General features: G+C 31.9%; 4 protein-coding genes across 4 annotated transcripts; 1 reads left to right on the top strand and 3 right to left on the bottom strand.

Moving 5' to 3' along the window:
• Positions 1–292: 292 nt before the first annotated feature.
• Positions 293–4,735, bottom strand: LOC120143384 (dynamin-related protein 5A-like). The gene is made up of 4 exons (XM_039157719.1): positions 4,680–4,735; positions 1,886–2,077; positions 1,646–1,773; positions 293–317 (listed from the first exon to the last, which is right to left on the bottom strand). Exons 1-4 carry the CDS (start codon positions 4,722–4,724, stop codon positions 293–295), a joined length of 390 nt encoding a protein of 129 aa, XP_039013650.1. The 5' UTR covers positions 4,725–4,735.
• Positions 4,736–8,762: 4,027 nt separating this feature from the next.
• LOC120143440 (protein GRIM REAPER-like) lies at positions 8,763–9,412 on the top strand. Its single transcript, XM_039157761.1, has 2 exons — positions 8,763–8,976; positions 9,138–9,412. Exons 1-2 carry the CDS (start codon positions 8,763–8,765, stop codon positions 9,410–9,412), a joined length of 489 nt encoding a protein of 162 aa, XP_039013692.1.
• A 345-nt stretch (positions 9,413–9,757) lies between these two features.
• LOC120143470 (proton pump-interactor 1-like) lies at positions 9,758–13,414 on the bottom strand. Its single transcript, XM_039157784.1, has 8 exons — positions 13,025–13,414; positions 12,474–12,662; positions 12,182–12,361; positions 11,878–12,072; positions 10,961–11,059; positions 10,318–10,836; positions 9,855–10,230; positions 9,758–9,817 (listed from the first exon to the last, which is right to left on the bottom strand). Exons 1-7 carry the CDS (start codon positions 13,397–13,399, stop codon positions 9,928–9,930), a joined length of 1,860 nt encoding a protein of 619 aa, XP_039013715.1. The 5' UTR covers positions 13,400–13,414; the 3' UTR covers positions 9,758–9,817; positions 9,855–9,927.
• A 1,962-nt stretch (positions 13,415–15,376) lies between these two features.
• Positions 15,377–15,871, bottom strand: LOC120143383. The gene has a single exon (XM_039157718.1). It carries the CDS (start codon positions 15,869–15,871, stop codon positions 15,377–15,379), a length of 495 nt encoding a protein of 164 aa, XP_039013649.1.
• Between the last annotated feature and the right edge of the window lie 6,029 nt (positions 15,872–21,900).

The raw sequence follows: 21,900 nt of genomic DNA, 5'->3' as shown, positions 1-21,900 counted from the left end.
TTCATCCGAGTAAAACCATCTTTCTTATTAAACAATTTCTTCAGGTCGTCGACGTGTAAGTTTGGCTTCTCTATTGACTCATCAGGAAAAACCCTGGATAACCATGATGGGCGGGTGATATGACGAGTGTACCGGCCTACATCATCGTGTCCGAATCGTATACCAGTGATTAAGCAGAACTCCTTCCGCCCAAAACAAGTATACGCCAGTGGAAAATAAAACCATATCTCTTCCTCACCACGTTGTATACTGTCGGGTAGATCGCTAGTCATGGTCTGAAGCCACAACTGGGTCAAATTAGAATCTCCACCCGGATGCTGTACTCTCAGCCATAGCCCGAAGCAGGTTTCCTCAAACAATTTTCTTTGTGCAGGTGAAAGCTTCGAAGCAATTGTAGTGGCTAGGCTAACTTTATTCCTTAATGTCAACGAAGCCGAAAAAAATTTCTACAAAAAAATAAACATACCAAGTTAGATATACCAAAAACGACACTGTGAAGATATACCAAAAACAATAAACATAAAGAGTAGTAGTTTATTCTTGAAACTAAAATTTGCAACACTGTTTTGTCTTTTGGTTGAAATGAAAATCACAACGAGAGAATGAAAATCGCAACGCGAAAATGACTATCGCAACGAGAGAATCGCAACGCGAAATGAAAATCGCAACGAGAGAATCGCAACGCGAAATGAAAATCGCAATGCGATTTTGGTTTCGCGTTACGATTATCTCGTTGCAATTTTCATTTCGCGTTGCGATTTTCATTTCTCTCGTTGCGATAGTCATTTTCGTGTTGCGATTTTCATTTTCATGTTGCGATTTTAAGTTTAGAAACTATTCTTCTTATGCATTACTTCAACCAAAAGACAAAACAAAGACAAATACTAACTTCACAGGGTTAAAGACTAAACAGTTTAGCAGTATTGGCAGTAATCGAATGAATTTAATAAGAAATCTAAGTGAAATGGTTAATCTATTATTGAAATTACCAGTAAACTTATCATCAATTTCAATATGAAAAAACTAAAATAATGCAAAAATTTCAAAATAAAAATAATTAAAAAAAACTAACCCTCGGATGTTGATTTTTCATTTCTGAATGATTGTGAGGGATTTCTGACCGTGAATGGTTGTGACGGAAGTCTTTGGAGATGGGGAGGATTTCGCCGTAGAGAGTGAGAGATGGAGATGGGATTGAGTTGTGATTTTAGGTTTTAGTTATGAGTTGCGATTACGGGATATACTGTGGACGGTTCAGTTTCTGATATATTAATATATTCGTGTTTGGAATTTGAAAAAAAATACGCGTTAATACGAATGGCGCTATGTAAATCGAATTGCGATACTCAGATTCGCATTGCGATTTACGTATTCGCATTGTGATTTTCCTAATTCTCATTGCGATTTACGTAATCGCGTTGCGATTTAAATCGCAACGCGAATTTGAGAAATCGCAATGCGATAGTCAGAATCGCGTTGCGAATCTGGAAACTGATTTGCGATATCGGAGATCGCGTTGTGAATCATCGATCGCATTGCGATTTAGTTGGTCATTTTGGCAAATCTAAAAAAAGTTGGTTAAAATCGTATATTATAAGATTTTTGATCACTGAGGTTATTTTCTCTTTCCCTAATTGAATCTAACCACAATGATGAGCACCACTCCACACTACTCTGCTGGAGGAACAACAGAATACGATGGGGAGGACTAGTTAATGGCTTCATCATGGAAAGAATCTCCTGTGGAGTGTTCTCTGGTTCTCCTTTCTTTTCCTGCCAAGAAATTTCCAACCATACATTTCGGCTCATAAATAAAATGTTGTATTACAAAGATTTCAATCAATTTAAGCCTGAATTTTCCTTCACAAATCAGTTGGCAACCTACCTTAAGAAAAAATCCAGGGGTATCAATGATGGTGAGGTTAGGACAATGTGCGAATTCAGCTCTCATCACAACTGGCTTTGGAGAAACTGAAGTTTTAGTCTCTTTTAAAAGTGCCTCACTTCTTGATTTTATGATATCTGCAATTGTTGATGATGAAACAACTGGACTTCCATATTCTTCAGAATCATCTTCCTGTTTTCAATTGTTAATTTTAAGTATCGATGAAAAAGAGAAAAACAAAACAAAAAACACATAGCAGGCTACAAAAGTGGAGCATTCAATGAAGAAAACCCAGATTCTAAAGAAATAAAAGAAAACCTTATGCTAGCAAAATAATTAAAGCTATATTCAAGAGTATTCACATCTAAAACAATCCAAATCCTTGGTAAGTAGCTAATTATTGATATTTTCACCAAATTTAACTTTCAACGAATTCGATCTCTCTAAAGTCTATTGTAAAGAAAAGCCCAACGTTGTTAAGTTATTCAAAAATCCTCGTACTTCTTTTCGTTGTGCAATTTGCAATTCTTCCATTCAAGATTCAGTTATTTGATTCCTATAAATTAAATAAACACAGGTCGATCCAGCATATAACAAAATCAACACAAAACTTTAAAATCAACAGAAAAAAATAAATGCCCGTCAGAACTGTCTTTTGGGTGAGCCCGAAATTAGACTTCGACTTAAATGAAATGGTTAGAGTTGCCACCGATCATTTGAACAATAAGATTTGGCTGATCGGGTAACATCTTACCCGATCTGCGTCTTACCAAAGATGTGTTGGATTCGGGAGTCGGTTACAATTAAGGAAGATAAGCACCATTGAATTGTCCTTTCGGTACTAATTAATTTCCAGTTGTCTTTAATTAAAAAAATTGTAAGTTAAATTAAATGGTAAAAATTGATACAAATTACTTATCTATGACGATTTAAAAGTGTTAGATAAAAATAAAAAGGGGGTAAAAAGATAAAAATAAATGAAATAAGTAAATATATATATATAATAAATAAAAATAGATAAATAAAAGGAAATTAATAAAATAATAAAATAATGAATAATAATAATAATAAGAAAAAACTAAAACTAAAATAAAAGAGATAAATAAAACAAAAAAATAAATGAGAAGAAAAGTAATAATAATAGTAATAATAATAAAAAATAATAAAATAAAATATATATATATAATAATAATAGGAACAAAGACAAGGAAAAACAGGAAAAAAAAAGATATAAATATATATATATATAATATATATATATATATATATATATTAGGTAAAATCATAATAATAAAAGAAAACAAAAACATTATATGTATATAATAAAATATAGATAAAAAATAAAAAGAAAAAAAGAAATAATAATAATACTAATAATAAAAAATATATATATGCACATAAAAATAAAATATAAAAAAATAATAATAATAATAAATCAAAAACAAAAGCCTAAAAAATAAAAAAAAATATAAAGAGAAAAATAATAAAATACAATATATACATATAACAGGATAAAATATTAAATGAAAAAAATTAAAATCATAAAAAAGGGATTAAATTAAAAGAAAAGAAAATTGGGGGATAAATTTAAAAGGAAAACTAAGGTAAAATTCGGATTTAAGGGGCTAAATGAAAGCATTAAAAAATGGGACCAAAACTTATAATTCCCCTTTTATTTCTCAAAACACGCAGATCCTAAGGGTGAATCGGGTCAACACACATGTCGATGAGTTACTATAAAAACCAAAAAATAAACACCCTAACTCATTTCTCTTCTCAAAACCGATTGAAGTCATCCCCCTCCCAAATTCTCTGTAACATTCAACTGTGTATGAAGAACACGACAGCTGCAAACCCAGGTTCCGACGGGTCGTCGTCTCGCCGACCGCCGTTCATCGGCGACGACCAACAAAAAAAATCATTTTTTAAAAGCTCTTTCCCTTCCTGTTTTAAATATCCAAATGGTTTTTGCAAAACGGCATCGGGAGGGCTAGATATAAGAAAAAAAATATCTCGGTCACCCTCCCCTCAATCATCGACCATCCCTCTTTTTTTATATATATTTTCGAATCAAAATGAATAGAAAACTAACAAAAGTTTACATGCAAGAATCCAACCGAAAAATGTGAGACTTTTACCTTTATTTCCCTTTCGAAATATTACACAAATGCTTCAATTTTTTTCTCTTGCGACTGCTCGTAATTTTTTGTGTCTCTCGTGTATCTTTTTCTTTCTTTCAAATTACATGCTTATTTATTACAAAGTCCTATTTTAGGGAGTTTGATTCCGAGTGAAATACTTGGTTTGTAGTTGTTTGTGTTTAACTTGCTTTGGTGTCACACTAACACACATTTGTGGTGTTTGTTGAACCGTGAGAAACGACCGACGTGCGTGAGAAAGGTGCATCGTTGATGGAGAGAAGGGGGATGCGGTTGGAGCAAGGGGGTTAGGGTTTCAAAACCCTAACCGATTTGAGTTGACAATTAGACCGGTTCGAGTTTCTGGTTCGGATCGTGGGTTGCTCTAATGGACCGGGCTGCTGCCTTTACTTTGCAAACGGGCTCGCTGGGTCTATTGTTGGGCTGACTGCTGGAGGGGTGTATTTGGGCCTGTAATATGTAAACAAAATGAAATAAATAATATATATATATATATATCATATAATATATAAATATTATTACTGTGTGACATGTATGCGATACATAATATCACATAAGTTAAGGCGAAATGGTGTGTCTACAGAATCAAACGCAACACGAAATGACGAAGGAATAAAAAGAAGACCCTAAACCACCTGGAATCGACAACGAGGCTCAAGTGCAGAAGGGTCGTGAACCATCTGCAAAATTAGAGGTCAACTAGTACCCATCTCAACTTCACGCACATTGAAACGGAATCCAAGATAAACTTCTAGGAGAGAGCTTTTTCCATCCTCTCTCTCTCCGAAGGCCACAGCGGCAGCTTGGAGGCGGTTTTAGGCCTCGAAACGGGACAGAGAAGAGGAAGAGTCATATAATTGGTGGTGAGAGTGAGATCTCTTGGATTTGTCTCCTGGGGTTCTTGTTGGAGTAGAGGTCGCCGTCGCCATTGAAGAGAGAACTTAAAAAATAAGTACAGGAGAAGAAGGGGAAAGATGGAAAATTAGGCGCTTTAGATTTCGAATTTAAAATTGTCAAATATAGACGTTGGAGGATTATGGGTTGGTTTGGGTTTCTATTAGCCCACATTTGGGCTGGACTTGCCACGTAGAATTGTTGGGGTAATTAAATATATTCTCAAAAATTTTATAATATTTAATTGATATTCTAATCAATTATATTGGTTGGAAATCACTTAATTATTAAATATATGTTAAAGAAAAAAAAATCCACGGTAATTAATTTTTTTTTATAATATGTTCTGTAAGTAGAGAATATGATTTAACTATTAGAATTAAGGAGGGTTAGTCACGCAGAAAATATTATTATTAGAGGAAATAAGAAATTATATTTCTATGCTTTAATGCTTGGTTCGTGAAAATATCATTATCAAGTAATAATTTATTATAAATAGTAACATTTCTGGTTAAAATGGTAGAAATGCATTACTTCTAATTTCTTAGCTATTACACAATTCTCGCCACTTTATACAATAATACTCCTAGAATAATAAATTTTTTCGTATAGATCATTCTCATTCTCATATAGACAAAAATAAATTTGATAAGTTAAAATTATTTAATATATTAACAAAATATAATTTTATTAGGTGAAAAATGTAATTATTTAAAATAATATCTAACTTTGAGTTATTAAAAAATGAATCTCATACATTGAAAAATAATATTTTTGTCCACTTGAGACCACAACGTTGTTTTTTTTTCATATTATATTATATTTTTTATAAATAAATATGATACTTATAAAGAATATTTAAAAATATAAATTTGATATACTAATTATACTAATTATATGTTAAATATATTTTTTCTCAAAAATTAATAGTACAACAATTAAAATATTTTTATGAATTTTCATTCAAATATTTATAATTTAATATCATAATTTAATTTGTTGAATATATATTATATATATATATATATATATATATATATATATCATGTAGATAATTTAGTAAAATATGAATTCAAGTAATCTTATATTTCCCCAATCAACCATAACGATTAAAGATAAATTTTTATTTTATTTTCATCTCATGTTGGTTTTATTTCTTCTATAAATTCTTACTTTAGACATAAATTATCGCATCAACACATAACAATCAAAGATAAATTCTATTAATCATAAGTTTAAAGCTTAATCAGTGACTTGTTAAAGAAAAAAAACTATTATTTCTTAAATAAATAAAACTTCATATACGCTTAATATACAAATAGCTAGTAACAAGTAGAAATGATTGTAAAATAGAAGAGACCAACTTACTTCTAATCAGTGGTGGATCTAAAAATTTAAAATAATAAAGTCTAAAATTTTAATTTTCTTTTCATAAAAATAAAGGATGTACAAAATTTTTTATTTTTCTCATTTTTCTTTAACATATTATACTAAATTTCACTTGACCCCTAGGGGCTTAGTGCATCCACCCTTGCTTGGATAATTACATGATTATAAAAGAAACTTACGTAATAAGAAATTACTTGAACTAGGTTTTCTACTCTTAGTTAAAGACTAATAGTAGAAGTATTAGGGGCATATTCGGTTCAGTTTTTCATTAAAATATGAATCAAATCGTACTTTGTGGATTTTTAAAAATTACAACCAAAACTGAAACTGAATGGCATAAATATCATTGTTTTCGGTTTAATTTGGTTTTGCGATTTTGATTATTCACTATTTTCAAACTCAACCTGAAAAAAACAAATTTAAAGCTTAAATCGAGTGCAAATATATAAATTTATAAAAGAATATTATTAGTTTTTAGATTTTATTTATTTAAATTTTTATTAAAATAAATTCAAAATGAATTTGTTTTAGATCCTTACTTTCTTTTATTTTTAATCCGATTTGATTCTATTCAAACGGTTTTCATATGAAAAAATTGGAATCGAATTGTATATTTATTTTTAAAACCGAATTGAAATTTAATCCCAAATTGAAAAACCTGAACCGAACCACATAGTCTGATTCAGATTAATTTTCAATTTTCTCGATTTTGTTGCTCAACCCTAAGAAGTATAATCATGTACGAATTCGAACCGGGTATTCCACTCGAACTCTCATAATCATCACAAAATTTTCTAGTTGAATTAAAATAAAATTCAATTCACAAAACTCTAATAATCATAATCTCTACATTGACAGAAATTATTGAAAGTGCTTGAAGTTAAAAAAAAACTATACTCAAGAGAAAGTACATTTGACTGGTTGGTCAAACTATTCATCTTTATTTCCTTGTATATCATTAGGTCATAAGTTCTATATCCATTAAGAATACTTTCCTTCCTTCCCTTAAAGTCTTCATTCCCCTCTAGGTAAGATTAAAATTAAATTTATAATTTATAAAAAAATTATTCAATTAAAAAAAGTCTAAACTCAACATAAAACCAATTATTCACCAAAACTATTTATTCAAATAAAGAAGAAGGAAGCATGTGAAATTGCTGAGGTTTGCTGGGGGGCTGAAACCGTGTGGGTTTGGGGCGTCGCATTTTGATTCCGGAAAACTGGACCAGCTTCACGTGTTTTTACAACAATTCCACCCTTTGTTTTATTAGCTCTCATTTTGCTAGATTTCTGCATTCACTATACCCTCCCTTCTATCACGTATTCATATTGTGATTGCGGTAATAACGCGTGCTATTATGATTATTGTGGGTGTCATGATCAGAGACGGAGGTAGAATTTTATATTAAGAATGGTGAACTTGAACTTATAAAATTTTGGAGGACTAACTTGAATTTATAAAATTCTAGGGGGCGAAAACAGATTTTCAATAGAAAATACATAGAAAAAAATCTAAAATATACGATGATTTTAAATTTTTAGGGGACGACCGCCCCACCTAGGTCCATCACTGATCACGATCGTTCAATAACGTTTTTGGACAACACTTTTATTGTTATATAACGATTGCTATTTAAATCCCTCCCCCTTGTTCTATTTCTAGCCAATTTTGGAATGCCTCTGACAATGAAATAGTGATTTTCCACCCTATAAGCAATGCTAAACACTTGATTTAAAATGGTGATAGGAAAATTGGTTTTCAACGTCATCTTAAAAGCTCAAATATCTAATTTTTGTTGTGAAAAATCACTTTTGAGTGAAATTATATTTTTATCCTGAAATATTATCTTTTCAATTTACAACATAATATATAAAATTGGAAATTTTATATTTTCAAATCTGCTTTTTACCAACAATCTAAAACATTTAAATTTTAAAGTGTATTTTTTAAAAATATTTTTTACAACACATTTTAAATCACTTTTCAAAATCAATACCAAACTTATCTTAGCTCAATATGCGTACACTGTGAATTGGTTTAGCTCAAGTAATACTTGTGAAATTTGTTAGATCAAATTCAATATTTATGTCCTTATATTATGTGTAAATTTGGGATAAACAGAATAACAATTCAAAGTTAAAGGACAAAATGTCCCGAAAAATATTTAAGGAGACAACTTGATACAAATGGTATAATTCGGGGACAATGGTACATTTAAGCCTTAACAATTTAAAGTCTTTAATCAAAAAAGATAACGATTTAAAGTCTCAATGACAAACTTGAAACTTTTTATAATTTAGCAAACCAATAAGACATTATCTAAAGTTTAGTTACTTACTGATGTAATTTACCCTTATAAATTTGCAGCTTAAAACACCCTCCACCCTCCCTTAGCTTAAAATTTTTATACGAAAATTTCCCTCCACTTGAAGCAATGGCTTCTAATAACATTCTCAAGCTTATATCCATTCTCTCCCTTACTATCTCAATCCTTTTATCCTTTCATCCTCAAACAACCTTCCCATTTGAGATCGAAGACTTCGACGAAGAGGAAGAATATGTGCTCGATCATCCTCTCATTGTTTCTAACATTCGATCAAGAAGCCGATTCTTAACGACCTCGCCAAAGAAAGATAAGATCAGGAAAGGTGCACATTGCGAACTAAACTCCTATCAAGATACATGCAACGGCATTTCCGTGAACAGCGGGACCGGCATACTGTACTGCTGCAAGATGCATTGTCGAAATGTTCTCCGTGATCGGAATAACTGCGGAGGATGCGGGAACAGATGCCAGTTCGGGCAACAGGTGCACATTGCGAACTAAACTCCTATCAAGATACATGCAACGGCATTTCCGTGAACAGCGGGACCGGCATACTGTACTGCTGCAAGATGCATTGTCGAAATGTTCTCCGTGATCGGAATAACTGCGGAGGATGCGGGAACAGATGCCAGTTCGGGCAACTCTGCTGTGGTGGAGTCTGTACGGGTGTTGTTTACAATGTTGATCACTGCGGCAAGTGTGACAATCGATGCTCGCCTGGAGTGAAATGTGAGTTTGGATATTGCGGTTATGCTTAATTAGATTAAATATCAAGTATATTGATTTTGATCAAATGGCTGTTTTGATGGTGTCGACACACACATACATATATATATATATATATATATATTTGAATAGTCTCGGTAGTAAAAGAAACACTGTTTTCATTTAGTAACTATGTTTCCAGGGCATGTGCATGCGTTGTCAAGTTAAAAAATTCTAAACAAATATTATCTTGTAATCACTCAGATTATATAATGAAAAAAGGTGCCATCTTTATCCCATTGAACTACCATAAAGTACATAGTTTTGGCCCTCGGAAAAAGCATTCAGATTGAACTGAAGCAACATTATGTGTTTTTTTAATAGTTTTGGCCCTCGAAAAAAGCATTCAGATTGAACTGAAGCAACATTATGTTTTTTTTTGTCCATCCTTCATGGGATGCAAAGAACAAAGTCATCAACTTTTGCTACTATGGCCTTAGCTACTAACATATATGATCGACCAAAAATGTTATCCATCACTCCCAGTTCCATTCAAGTTAAAACTTCTTCAGACAAGATAGTAGTAGCTCATTGCTAGAAGTATCAGCACCATCGCAGCAGGGGCAGCCCATATCCAGTAGTTGGTCGACTTCCTACGTTTCAGGATGGCTCGTGGAAGTGACTCAAATTCTTTATTTCGATTCCTGTACCTAGCATTATTCCCCTTAGGTACTTTATCCTTCACTGAAACAGGAGCGGTAACAGGTGCATCAGGAGTGAAATCGACCTTCTCAGTTTCTGAATCCTGTGCCACAGCTTCGGATGATTCCTCGGGATATGCTGCTGCCTTCTTTGCTTTCTTTTCACGCTCCTGCAAAAAGAAGATCGAGAGTGTTTCAGTTTCAACCCACAAACTAATTATGAATAAGAAAAACTGACTAACGAAGCAAATGATTGCCTTGAGCTTCTTTTCAGCTTCCCTTTGAGCTCTTCTAGCAGCTTTGGCTGCTGCTTTCTCAGCCAATTTCTTCTTCCTTTCCATGGCATGCTTTGCTTTTTCCATTTCCTGTTGTCTCTTCAAATCTTTCAGTTTGGCCTCATCGACTTCCTTGTCCGCAGAAGTGTCCTTTTGCAACTTGCCAGATCCCAAGATCTCTTCCGCTACAACACTATACTCTGACGAGTATTTTAATTCCATTAGTTTAGTCTCTGCATCTTTTGCAACCTTTTTGGGGTGTATGGAATCTGGTTGGGGACCTGATTTGGCTTCTTTCTTTGGTTGTCTTACACTAGGTCTCAGAATTGTTTCCGTTTCAGATTGCACCGGTTTCTCGGGTGCAACCAGTGGTTTCTCATCAGGATTCCTTATCCGGCCATCCCGGCTCAATTGCCGACTGTCCAAGGATGGCAGAATTCTTTTCTCATAATCATCTCTGAAGGCTTTCTTGCCATTCCAGAGAGCCATGAACTTCTCAACCTAAAAGCAATATAAAGAGCCATGAACTTCTCAACCTAAAAGCAATATAAAAGATAAAGAGAGTAGCCAAATATAAAGACATGAGATACTCCGGATGTAACACTAATCAGCAGTCTCAACAAACCTCTGCAGTCAAGAACTCCTCAAGAGCCGTTATATCTTTTTCTGCAGCAAGCATTTTAGCTTTGTTTACAGCTGAACGACTCTGGTAAAAGGGAGCATTCTGAAAATTTGAAAACGGAAAGTAATTAAGATGATTCATGAGTAATATCGTGCACGAGGATATGTGAAAGTTGACCTATAATATGCATTATTTAACATCATGCTTATCCTAGACAGAATGAAAAGCACTGACAAAACCGTATAAAAGTAAGTTATTCTCGAACAATTTATCAATCTACGAAAAAGATTAAGAAACAAAAGATCTTAAAAAGGATTTCTATCTTTATATGCACAAGGATTATGATACGGTTATTTTTCTATTATACATCATGATTTCCCGAAAGGTCTCCCTTGCTCTCATGCACCGAATAAAGGATTCTATAGTAATACAGAGAGTCCAGACTTTGGAACTTTGGCCTCATGATGTAGTGAAAACAAATATTGATATAAAGTAAGCTTATTTCATTGTGATATTAAATATTTCATCAATAGTATAATTAAATAATGTCCCAATGAATATGACACTAAAGAAAACACTCGTGATCAACTTATGAGCATCCCTGCATTCAAACTCAAGCATCAAAACACAAATGCAACCTGGTTAAGACTATTCAACCACACAAAACACGAACTGCTGGCAAATGGCAATCTCTTATGGTGCATAACAAAGAATCAACAAGTTTCCAAGAACATTCATTATTCAACTCCCATAACACAAAGGCAGAGAACTGTCAAAACATTTTTCATTGTGAAAAAACCGGAAATGCACACAAGACTATCTTAAGTGACACTACTTATTCAGGTATAAAGGAAATTGTTTCGACATCATCAGCATATGAAACAGATATGTTAAGATTTGAAGGAGAGAAAAGACAATACCCCTTCATCACGTTCTTTTCTCAGATCCTGAATATTTCCATATGCTTCATCCCTCTTCTGGGTCACAGCTTCCAGCTCCTTCTGTAAAGACTCCATTTTATTCTCAATAACATCCAATTTATCTTTAATTTGCCTTTTTTTGGACCAGATTGCTTGCTGCTGCTTCTTTACTCCATTCAAATCAACACCCATAAGCTACAATACACCAAGTTTTTTAGTGCGCAATGCTATGATGTTTTATATTCATAAGGAAAGGGGAAATTCGAACTTTGATGGATAAATGTGCAAAATCAAAATCTAGTACTTTAACTTGATCTTGAATGACTTCTTTTTGGCCTAATGAGTCCTGAATCTTTGATATCATTTCAGCATTAGCAATAACTTGTTCGCGGGTTCCCTCTAGTTGTTTGATTTCTCTAAGGAGTTGCTTCTCTTCAGTCAATGGGATGCTTTCATGCTGAATGCGATATTGCAAGCTATGGATCTGCGATTCACGATTCCCATGAAGTGATTAAAAGAAAGAAGAAAAGGATTAACTGCATGAAAAAGACAACCGATATATCTAAATGCATTAAAAGCTTATAGTAAAATCATACAATAAAATCAAGCTCTTCCTCAGATGAACATATACCAACACGACCATCAGCGTCTCTATTATTGCGAAGCTTGGCTAAAGCCTGCTGCAGTGGTGCTATTTCCTTCTTTTTCTCATCTAGAATCGTCTTAAATTGCTCAAAATCAGCATTCAGGGCTCTCACTTGAGAAAGCAACTCTGATCGTTCGGACTGCAATAGCATAAAGATAATGCATTAAAAAGTTATTGTCTAACCGGCAGCATAGTTATTTTAAACTTATTTCGCAATTTTCTCAACATTCGAAACCAAGCAACAATAATGAATCGTTATACCAAAATAATATTCTACAGGACAACGAAACAACAATAGCGCATGTGTAAGTGTTACATGTTCAAGGACTTAAATTTCAAACATTCAAATACATGCATCCAGGTTTATACATTCATCATATTATTATAAGCACATCAAATTGCACTGCAAAAAGTTTTAAAAGACTCATCCCGACAATAATGTCTCACCTAATGTATGAGAGTCAATGAAAAACTAAACAGGATAAGGCTAATATCACTCACCCTGTTCGCTTTTAATTCCTCGGTTAGCTTAAACCTGGCTTTATTCCACTTTTGTACCTCTTTATCAGCCTGATCGATTTTGACTTTTATCGCTGGGTCTTCGTAAAGGCGATACCTAACAAAATGAAAAGAGTGGATCTGCTTAGGTGCAGGCCACTCATCAACTGCATCCTTTGGGAAGATGGCATCCGATGCATTATTCTCTTCTCCCTTATCCGGTTCCTCAACATTTGAAGCAACTTCAATGGGTACACAATGGAGTGGATCTTTGTCTAGTGTTCCATTGTCCTTATAAAAGAGAATTGATTTGTCTATTTCGGTTACTTTGTCAACAGACAATAGAGCCATGTCTGGTTCAACAACCTCAACATCCATTAATCACAAAAAATGAATTAACCTGAAAATATCCAAAAACAAAGATTAAGATAACATATCGTATTGAAAAAACATAAATATCATTTAGTTGATGAAATATAAATTATGAATAATAAAAAATCAACCCAAAGTAATATGCTCTGCTAGCTTCTTTGTCAATTGGATTATAAGAGTGAACATGCTAAATATATATTTAAAACTACCCCTTTAGCTAGTTTCTTATTGATCAGATCAAAATAGTTAGCAAATAGAAGAATTTCAAACAAAGATTCAAAATTTCACGAACTCTACATGAAATATTTACAACAAACATAAAATTAAATAAATTGAATAATAGAATACGCATGATTGACAACTATAATTGAAATTTATAATACTAATAATAATAATCAGATAACAACCTGATAAAAAAAACTAAATGATAAATACATTAACCCGTGCTATAACACAAAATCAAACCTTTACCTATCAAGAAATTAACATGCAAAATGTTATGAAATTAGAGGAAAAAGGGGAAACCCAGAACTTTTGTTCAGAGTTCTTGCAATTTAAAGCGAAATGTTGTCAGATCTCAGTTTCTTTCACTTTGATTTCTCTTCCGCTTCTTCACAAAGAAAGAGGGAAAAGGGAGCAACATAGGAAAATGAAGGAGTTAATGACTAAGATCTTTGCTTTAAATGTTCGTCTTTAGAAGAGCGGAATTCGAGGGAAAATATATTTAATATTTATATTATCATACAACCAAACAATTTTAATAATTAATAAGTATATTATTTTTTGAAGTCACGAGTTTTAATATTATATATGTCAAGATATAAATATTTAATAGCAAATTATTAAGATTTTTTTAAATATATACAATCTCGTTTCGTCTGAAATTTATTAAAAATATTTTTTTATCTTTTTAAAGATGAATTATGGACAAAATATTATTTAGTACTTAAATTCAATTTCATTATTCAAATTATTAGTACTTATACTTTTATATTAGTTTGAGCACTGAAGCTAACTTTTAGTACCAATCTTGATTAGAAAATATATAAATCAGTTTGTTTGTTTTTTTGAGAAAAAATCATTCCTTGGTGGTTAAAAAGCATACACAGATCTTACTTAAAAAACAGATACATAGATATCAAACTTGTACACATATACTATTCAACTTTCAATTATTTTAATTATAAAATATTGATTTTGATTTTAGCTTTAAATATATCATTCAACCGTTAAATTTTAACGGTACAATAATGTAGATTGATTTTTTTGGCATTGTAGTGATATGGATAAAATGACATAATTTTAGGTAATGAAATTTAAGAATATATTAGTTTTGCCACTAAATTAAAAAAGCATACACAGATCTTACTTAAAAAACAGATACTAGATATCAAACTTGTACACATATACTATTCAACTTTCAATTATTTTAATTATAAAATATTGATTTTGATTTTAGCTTTAAATATATCATTCAACCGTTAAATTTTAACGGTACAATAATGTAGATTGATTTTTTTGGCATTGTAGTGATATGGATAAAATGACATAATTTTAGGTAATGAAATTTAAGAATATATTAGTTTTGCCACTAAATTAAAACCAATTTTATGTATTTAATGTTCGTTTTTTGTTACAAATAAGAACGATGCCGGGAGAGTGCTAGGGGCCTCGTCCACTCAGCCCTTTCCAGGTTGAGCAGATTTCTTACTCCCTCAGGGGGAGTCGACAAGATACATAGACCGATTTAGCTATTCCGCCCTAGGTGGGCTAATGAATCAGTGACTATATGGGCTTCCCGGTGAATGTGGGAAATCTTCACCCTCATTCGCATTGAATAAAGTTCCTAATTCTTCGAATCAGCGCTATCTCATTCGATTGCTGAGCATCATTAAGGGCATCCACTGCTTCCTGATTATCTGTCTCCACCTCAATATTATAGTGTCCTTGGTCCCACACGATTGACAGGCCATCGAGGAGAGCTCATAACTCGGCATGGAAAGCTGAACATTTACCAATGTTCCGGCGGTACCCTACTAGCCAAGTTCCTGCCCTATCTCTGATAAATTCGCCACCAGTTGCGTCCATCGTTTGTCGGTTCATAGCCCCATTGGTATTAAGCTTAACAGCTCCATCTCTGGGTGTCATCCATCTATGCTTCATGGTACTATTTGCCTGGCTTCGTCGGGGTTCACCCTTAGCATTCCGAATCGTTTGAGTCCACACTCTTACCGATTGGATGATTTCCATGGTTGACAAGACGTATCTATTAAGGACAGTTATTCCTTTGTTTCTATAATCTCCATATGAGTATCTTAAACAGATGCCTCCAATTAAGTAAAGGGGTGGAGAAATAACTACTCCTAATATGTAAGTGTAGAATATACTCCCAAGTTGCACGCGTGTAGGGCAGTCACGTAAGACGTTAATAATAGTCTCTTCACCGTTGTTGCAAATCGGATCCGTCACCAGCCCCATCCTAACTCGTTCGACGTTGGTTATTCGTTCACAAATGATCAACCAAATAAATTGTTTGACCCGCTGGAGGCAATCAAAGTCCCACACCATCTTCCAAACATTACTTTGAGCCTCCTAATCATTCCGATTAAACTCATGGAAAGTGGACTTCACAGTACAAACGCCTCTGGAGTCCCACCTAAAAGTTGGGGGATCATCTCTCATGCTATCGCACGGTTTGGGGGCAGCGATGACTCGTTTTCGGGTTTCCTCATCAAGCACGCCTTGGAGCTTTTGTTAGTTCCAGTCATCATCCTCTTTTATATATATATAGTCACAACGGCACTGTGGGGGTCGGTTATTCTATTTGAACTTATGGTGGTGGTTATTTCCTTATTTTACTTATGGTGTTTATCTTAAAATTTTATTTTTGTACACCTTTAAATTTTAATTATGCCCACACATTAATTTTTTTTGTATTACTAGTCGATATATATTCGCCCTCAAAAATATTTTTAGATCCATCACTACCGGCTAACATTGTCTCTGATAAGCTTCCAAACACGGGTGAGCGACCTCCAAACAAAGAAACAGTTCCTGATCATGTATTGAATGTTTCCAACTAAACAATCTATTCAAATAATTCATTTCTTCATGATAGTAAACAATGTAATATTCAGAATATCAACTAAAATTCTAGACATACTTTGGCAGGAAGAGTGACACCATACAATATTGGATCTTAGGGTAGTTTAGGGTTGTTTAGAATTTTTTAAAACATTTGGAATGGGGTGACAATGATATGAAGAACGTCAAACAATTTCAACAGTGACCTGAGTTGATAAATTTTAAAACTTAAGATTTTAAAATTTTAACGTGTCACGTTTAGCTTTCGACAATTAACAATGATAACCAAGTGCCCTAAAAATTTAGTAATTATATTATAAATTTTAAAAATTTCATGAGTAAAATACAAATGGCTTAAAAATTCAAAAATTATTTATGTAGTTTTATTTTAAAACAAAATAACTTCTTTTTTTCACTAAAATCACTGAAACGATGTCTTAGGAAAAATAGTTAATCGATAAATAAATATTCAAACTATATATATAAAAATTAGAGTGTGGATTTAAAAAAAGAAAAGAAAAACAAGTGCTCTACCGCAGTTATTTTATATTGAATGATTCCCACAATTTTCCTGTGTCAAGACACCGGTGGCTTTTTCCTATCACTATCCTGTATTTTTATCCTTTTTTTTATCAATGTTTGGTGTCTACTATTATTAATTTTTAGTTATATTTTTTAATTTATTTATAATAATATTTTCTCTCGATCCTTTCTTCAATAAAGGGTATCATAGTTATCGGTGTTTTTGGATTTTCATGAGTTTTCTTCGTGTTTTTTCTCATCTACATTTGATACAAGAGGACGTAAGAGTGATTCGTTTTTGTATGTCACTGCCTCAAATACTCATGCTCTTGATCATCAGACTATCATTAGTCGCTCATCATTATATTTTACTTTTGATAGTTATAAATGTATTTAACCGGTAGATATTTGACAAGTCATTGTTGATGGTACTTTCTTTGAATAATAAATATATCTTCGTACTATTTTGATATATATATATATATATATATTATATATAGATATATATATATATATATATATATATATTAGGTGCCTAAAAGATTTTTTTAATTAAAATAATTTTTCAATGTTTCATTTTAAATTTTGATTCTAGGACGATATGTTACGTTGATTGAATAAATGTTGATATTCTCTATTAAATAAATGATGATATTATCTATTGATGAGTTTCTAAAAACTTAAAATTTTTTTTATCTAACTCTTCATTATAAACACTTAAATGCATTGGCAACAATGGTGGAAAAAATGATTTTGAGGGAGCAACTTTCCTCGAGCCTACAGGACTGGCAGCCCTAAAATTTCAATACGACATTAGGAATATAAACAACATTGTTTAAGTTAGTCTAGTTTTACTCTCCTTCACTTAAAAAACCTAAAATAAAATCAAAATTGATTTTTAAGAGTTGAAATTTTAATTTCACGTTTGGAAAAGATGAGTTTTTGTTATCAAAGTGAATGAAATTAATTTTTAGGGCATACAATTTTTTATCTTATAAAAAAGAGAGTTAAGAACAAAATTGATGTAATAAAAAAAATTTAAAAAAAGGTGCCTAAAATATTTTTATCCTCTATTTTCGAATTCATAATTTTTTCTATTTACTTCTCTAAAAAAATAGAGAAATATTATAAAACAAAATAAATGTGTCACATGTTATGCATTCCCTGCATAATATTTTTCTTGAAAATAAAAATAAAATAAAATAAAACAAAACGATTAAACAAAAATATTAATACAAAATTAGACTCTTTAAATAAAAACAATCCATACATTTATTTATCAATTAAGCTTAAAAAACATAAACATTTGTTGTAACACCCTAAACCAATATGACACACAGTCGATTGATTAAAATGCCACACAGAACCACCCGAATGACTAACCAAAATTTTAAGAAAAAATTTTCTTTAAATAAAACGATTTCTTGAAAATACTCATAATATAATAAATCAACCACAATTATATAAAATAATTTACAACAGGAGCTCCAAAATAATTAAATCAAAACATACAAACTTTTAAAATGAAGTTACGGCTCGAACATACAAAAAAGGGGTCTACAAATATACATGCGCTCTACAAAGATAACTCGAGACGTACTCTATTATGGATCTCGGTTTGGACCTCGACTGAACAAAAAAGCTCTTCAACTACTTCTCATACTGACCAACGTAAGGAGACAAATTCCAAGCGCTAAGCTCACTAGCCCAGTGCCATACTAACAACTAAAACATACTAAATGTGTTCATCTAATGCTCAACTATCAAGGAACATGCAAAATATACTCGTATACTACACTCTCTACTATATGATAGACATCAAGGTACGGTTGAGGGTTCTGTATCTCGGAGCTCACGCACCTCTCTAGTCTACAAAGGATGGAATATGTACATCGGACACAACACTTTCGACTAACCCACCCCTCGCGAGTGTCGGGCCTAGGCCCTAGTTAGTATGTTTAAAGTATCTCGCGCACTACCTAAAGATATCCAGTATGATTTTATTGTTGGATACTAGTATCATTTACTAAAGTGACCCGGGTGTCCTGATCGTTTCCCGAGTATACAAACAAGACTAGTTTTATGCAATCCTAGCAGTTACTGTATAACATCCAGAACATGTATACGTCTTGAATTACGAGTTAAAGATGTTACATTAGTAATTCAGACATTTGTGAAACATAAATGTTTAAAATTTCGTTTCATTGTAAAACATCCCTTTAACAATTTTAAATATGTTTCATTAAGCATGTATATTCATAAAATAATAATTTATCATTCAAAACAAATCTGATTTTACCCAGCAATTAGACAGTTCAATGTTGTTTCATAACTATATAAAACTGCATAAATACTGCTTGATTTAAAAACCAGTTAAGACCTAACATTTATACTATCCATTCATAAATACGATTATGACTAAAATTTGTCAAAATTAAAATAATCCTAAATTACTATTATATACCCTTTTAAAATTCCAACAGATATAATGTACATGCCACTAATAAGTCAAATATATGATGTCTTACTGATATTGTCAATAGGTTTGATTTCCAAAAGATTCTTGGAAAGCTCCTCACTTCACGTTCTTTTCATTATTCAAACATATGCATGAAAATCATCACACGCTAAGTAAAACTTAGTGAAACAGTAATATAACTAAGTTAAAATAAAACATAAAATTCCATAAAATACTTTAAAACATAAAAAGAAATGTAAGTCAAAGAAAAATCATTGAAACTTTCAAACCGAGCTATTCAAGCCGATTTCCTCTTTAAAAACCTGAAAATCGTTATCTCATGAATTTATCAAAATCATGCAAATTAGCATTTAATATAACAACTATTTCATATTATTTTACATTCGTACATAATTCAGAACTTTCATTGTTACTTCATATTATTTCCTTTTAGATATTTTTCTTAACTTTCACATTCACTATTCATATTTACTTTCATAGCCCAATGTATATGTAAGAGAATGCAAGGTACGTGAGTCAAACATAAGGTGCACACTAGGCACTACACGGTGCCAATCATCATCATAAGATGCACTTATAGTGTAAATCATATCATATGCACCAACGGTGCCATACATAATGTACATGAATGTACCATAATTTAACTTAACTTGAAATTTACTAAAATTCCTGGCATACCAAGTGTACCTACGACTCTCAATGCAACATACAATGAGATTTATTTCATAATCATTTGGTAATTAACATTTCAAAATCAGAATAATTTTTAATTCATCATCGTATAAACATAAACTTGTACAGTTCATACCCTAAACCATCAATAAAACATTTGTATAAACATTATAGCAATATTCCATAAATAATTTAGAAATCATACTTTAAAATAAATATTATGAAGTTGACTTATTTCAAGACTTCCTTGATCCAAATAATTAAATGAATAATTACACTCACAATAATAATTTATATACAGGTAAAAAAATAAGCCTCACTAAGCTTTAAGCTTAATTCTTTTCTTTTGATTCGCTTCTATCATGAAATTTATCACAATTCCATATTCTGGCAGTTTGCATTACCTTTAAAGAAATATTATTTTGTATTAGTATACACACTTAAAAACTATTTTGTTTATACCAACGAAAACTAAACTCAAATACAAATCTAACCATATAAGGCATTTATTCTAGTTCCATTTGTACAATTTATAGTAAATTTTTAAAGCTGACTTACATAAGTTGTTTTGAGCAGAATCTACTGCCATATTTTCTGATCTATCCTCGATTAAAAATTCATATCTTTTTATGTAGTCGTCAAAATCAGTTACCAATCGAGTATTAAGATGGCTCCTTATGAAGCCTTTTATGGGAGAAAGTGCAGAACATCCTTAAATTGGTTTGAATTAAAAGATCGAGATCTTGTTGGCCCGAACTTAATGAAAGAAATGGAAGTGAAAGTTATCCAAGATAATTTGAAGATAGCCTCTGATCGATAAAAATATTATGCTGATTTAAAAAGAAAAGAGATTGAATATCAAGTAGGAGATAAGGTATTTCTGAAAGTATCGCCCTAGAAGAAAGTATTGCGGTTTGGGCGCAAAGGAAAGCTGAGTCTGAGATTCATTGGCTCGAGAAAGCAAAGAACTGCGTAACAAGAAGATTCCTCTAGTTAAAGTACTTTGGCAAAACCATAAGGTAGAAGAAGCTACTTGGGAAAGAGAGAATGATATGAGGAAACAATTTCCACACCTTTTCGTATCAGGTACTTCTTTAAATTCGATGATGAATTTTCTTAAGGGGAGAATTGTAATACCCTAAATATCGGGTCGGTGAATATAGTGAAAGGATTTAAAAATTTGGAGTATTAAATTGAATAAATGGTAAAGTATAAGAAATGATTTAGGAAATTGTGTTTAAGACCAATTAGTAAGAATTAAAGAATGAAAGGGCATTTTGGTGCTTTAGAGGGAAATGGATTTAAAATTCATTTTTACTAGGGATATTTAAGAGTTAAAAAGGAGAAAGTTGGATAATCTAAGTTATCTTCTTCTTCTCCTTCTTTTCACGCCGTGCTCTCCCAATAGCCAAAGGAAAGATTTCTTAAAGTTGGGTTTTCCTTTAATTTATGGGCTGATTTTGAAAACTTAAGTGATATAGAGGCTTAAGGAAAGTTCAGGGATTAAAACTAAGTGATTAGTGAATTATTTGAGATTTAAAAAAAATGGGTTTTTGAGTGATATGATGAAATATGAGTTTTTATTGAGGTTTTCAAGTAAATTTGACTTGTCAAAGAATTAAATGAGAGATTAGAAGTCTTGGATGTGATTAAAAACATGTATGAAAAAGTAGTGTGATTCTCGCTTTGGAGTGTTCTTTGGAGATTTTAGATGTTATAAGAAGATTAATAGAGGAAAGTTAGTTGGGTT

Source organism: Hibiscus syriacus, unplaced genomic scaffold (genome assembly GCF_006381635.1).
Source record: "Hibiscus syriacus cultivar Baekdansim isolate YM2019G1 unplaced genomic scaffold, ASM638163v2 tig00110847_pilon, whole genome shotgun sequence".
NCBI classification, from domain to species: domain Eukaryota; kingdom Viridiplantae; phylum Streptophyta; class Magnoliopsida; order Malvales; family Malvaceae; genus Hibiscus; species Hibiscus syriacus.
The sequence above is the reverse complement of the archived record's forward strand: the minus strand, read 5'-3'. Positions and strand labels throughout refer to the sequence as shown.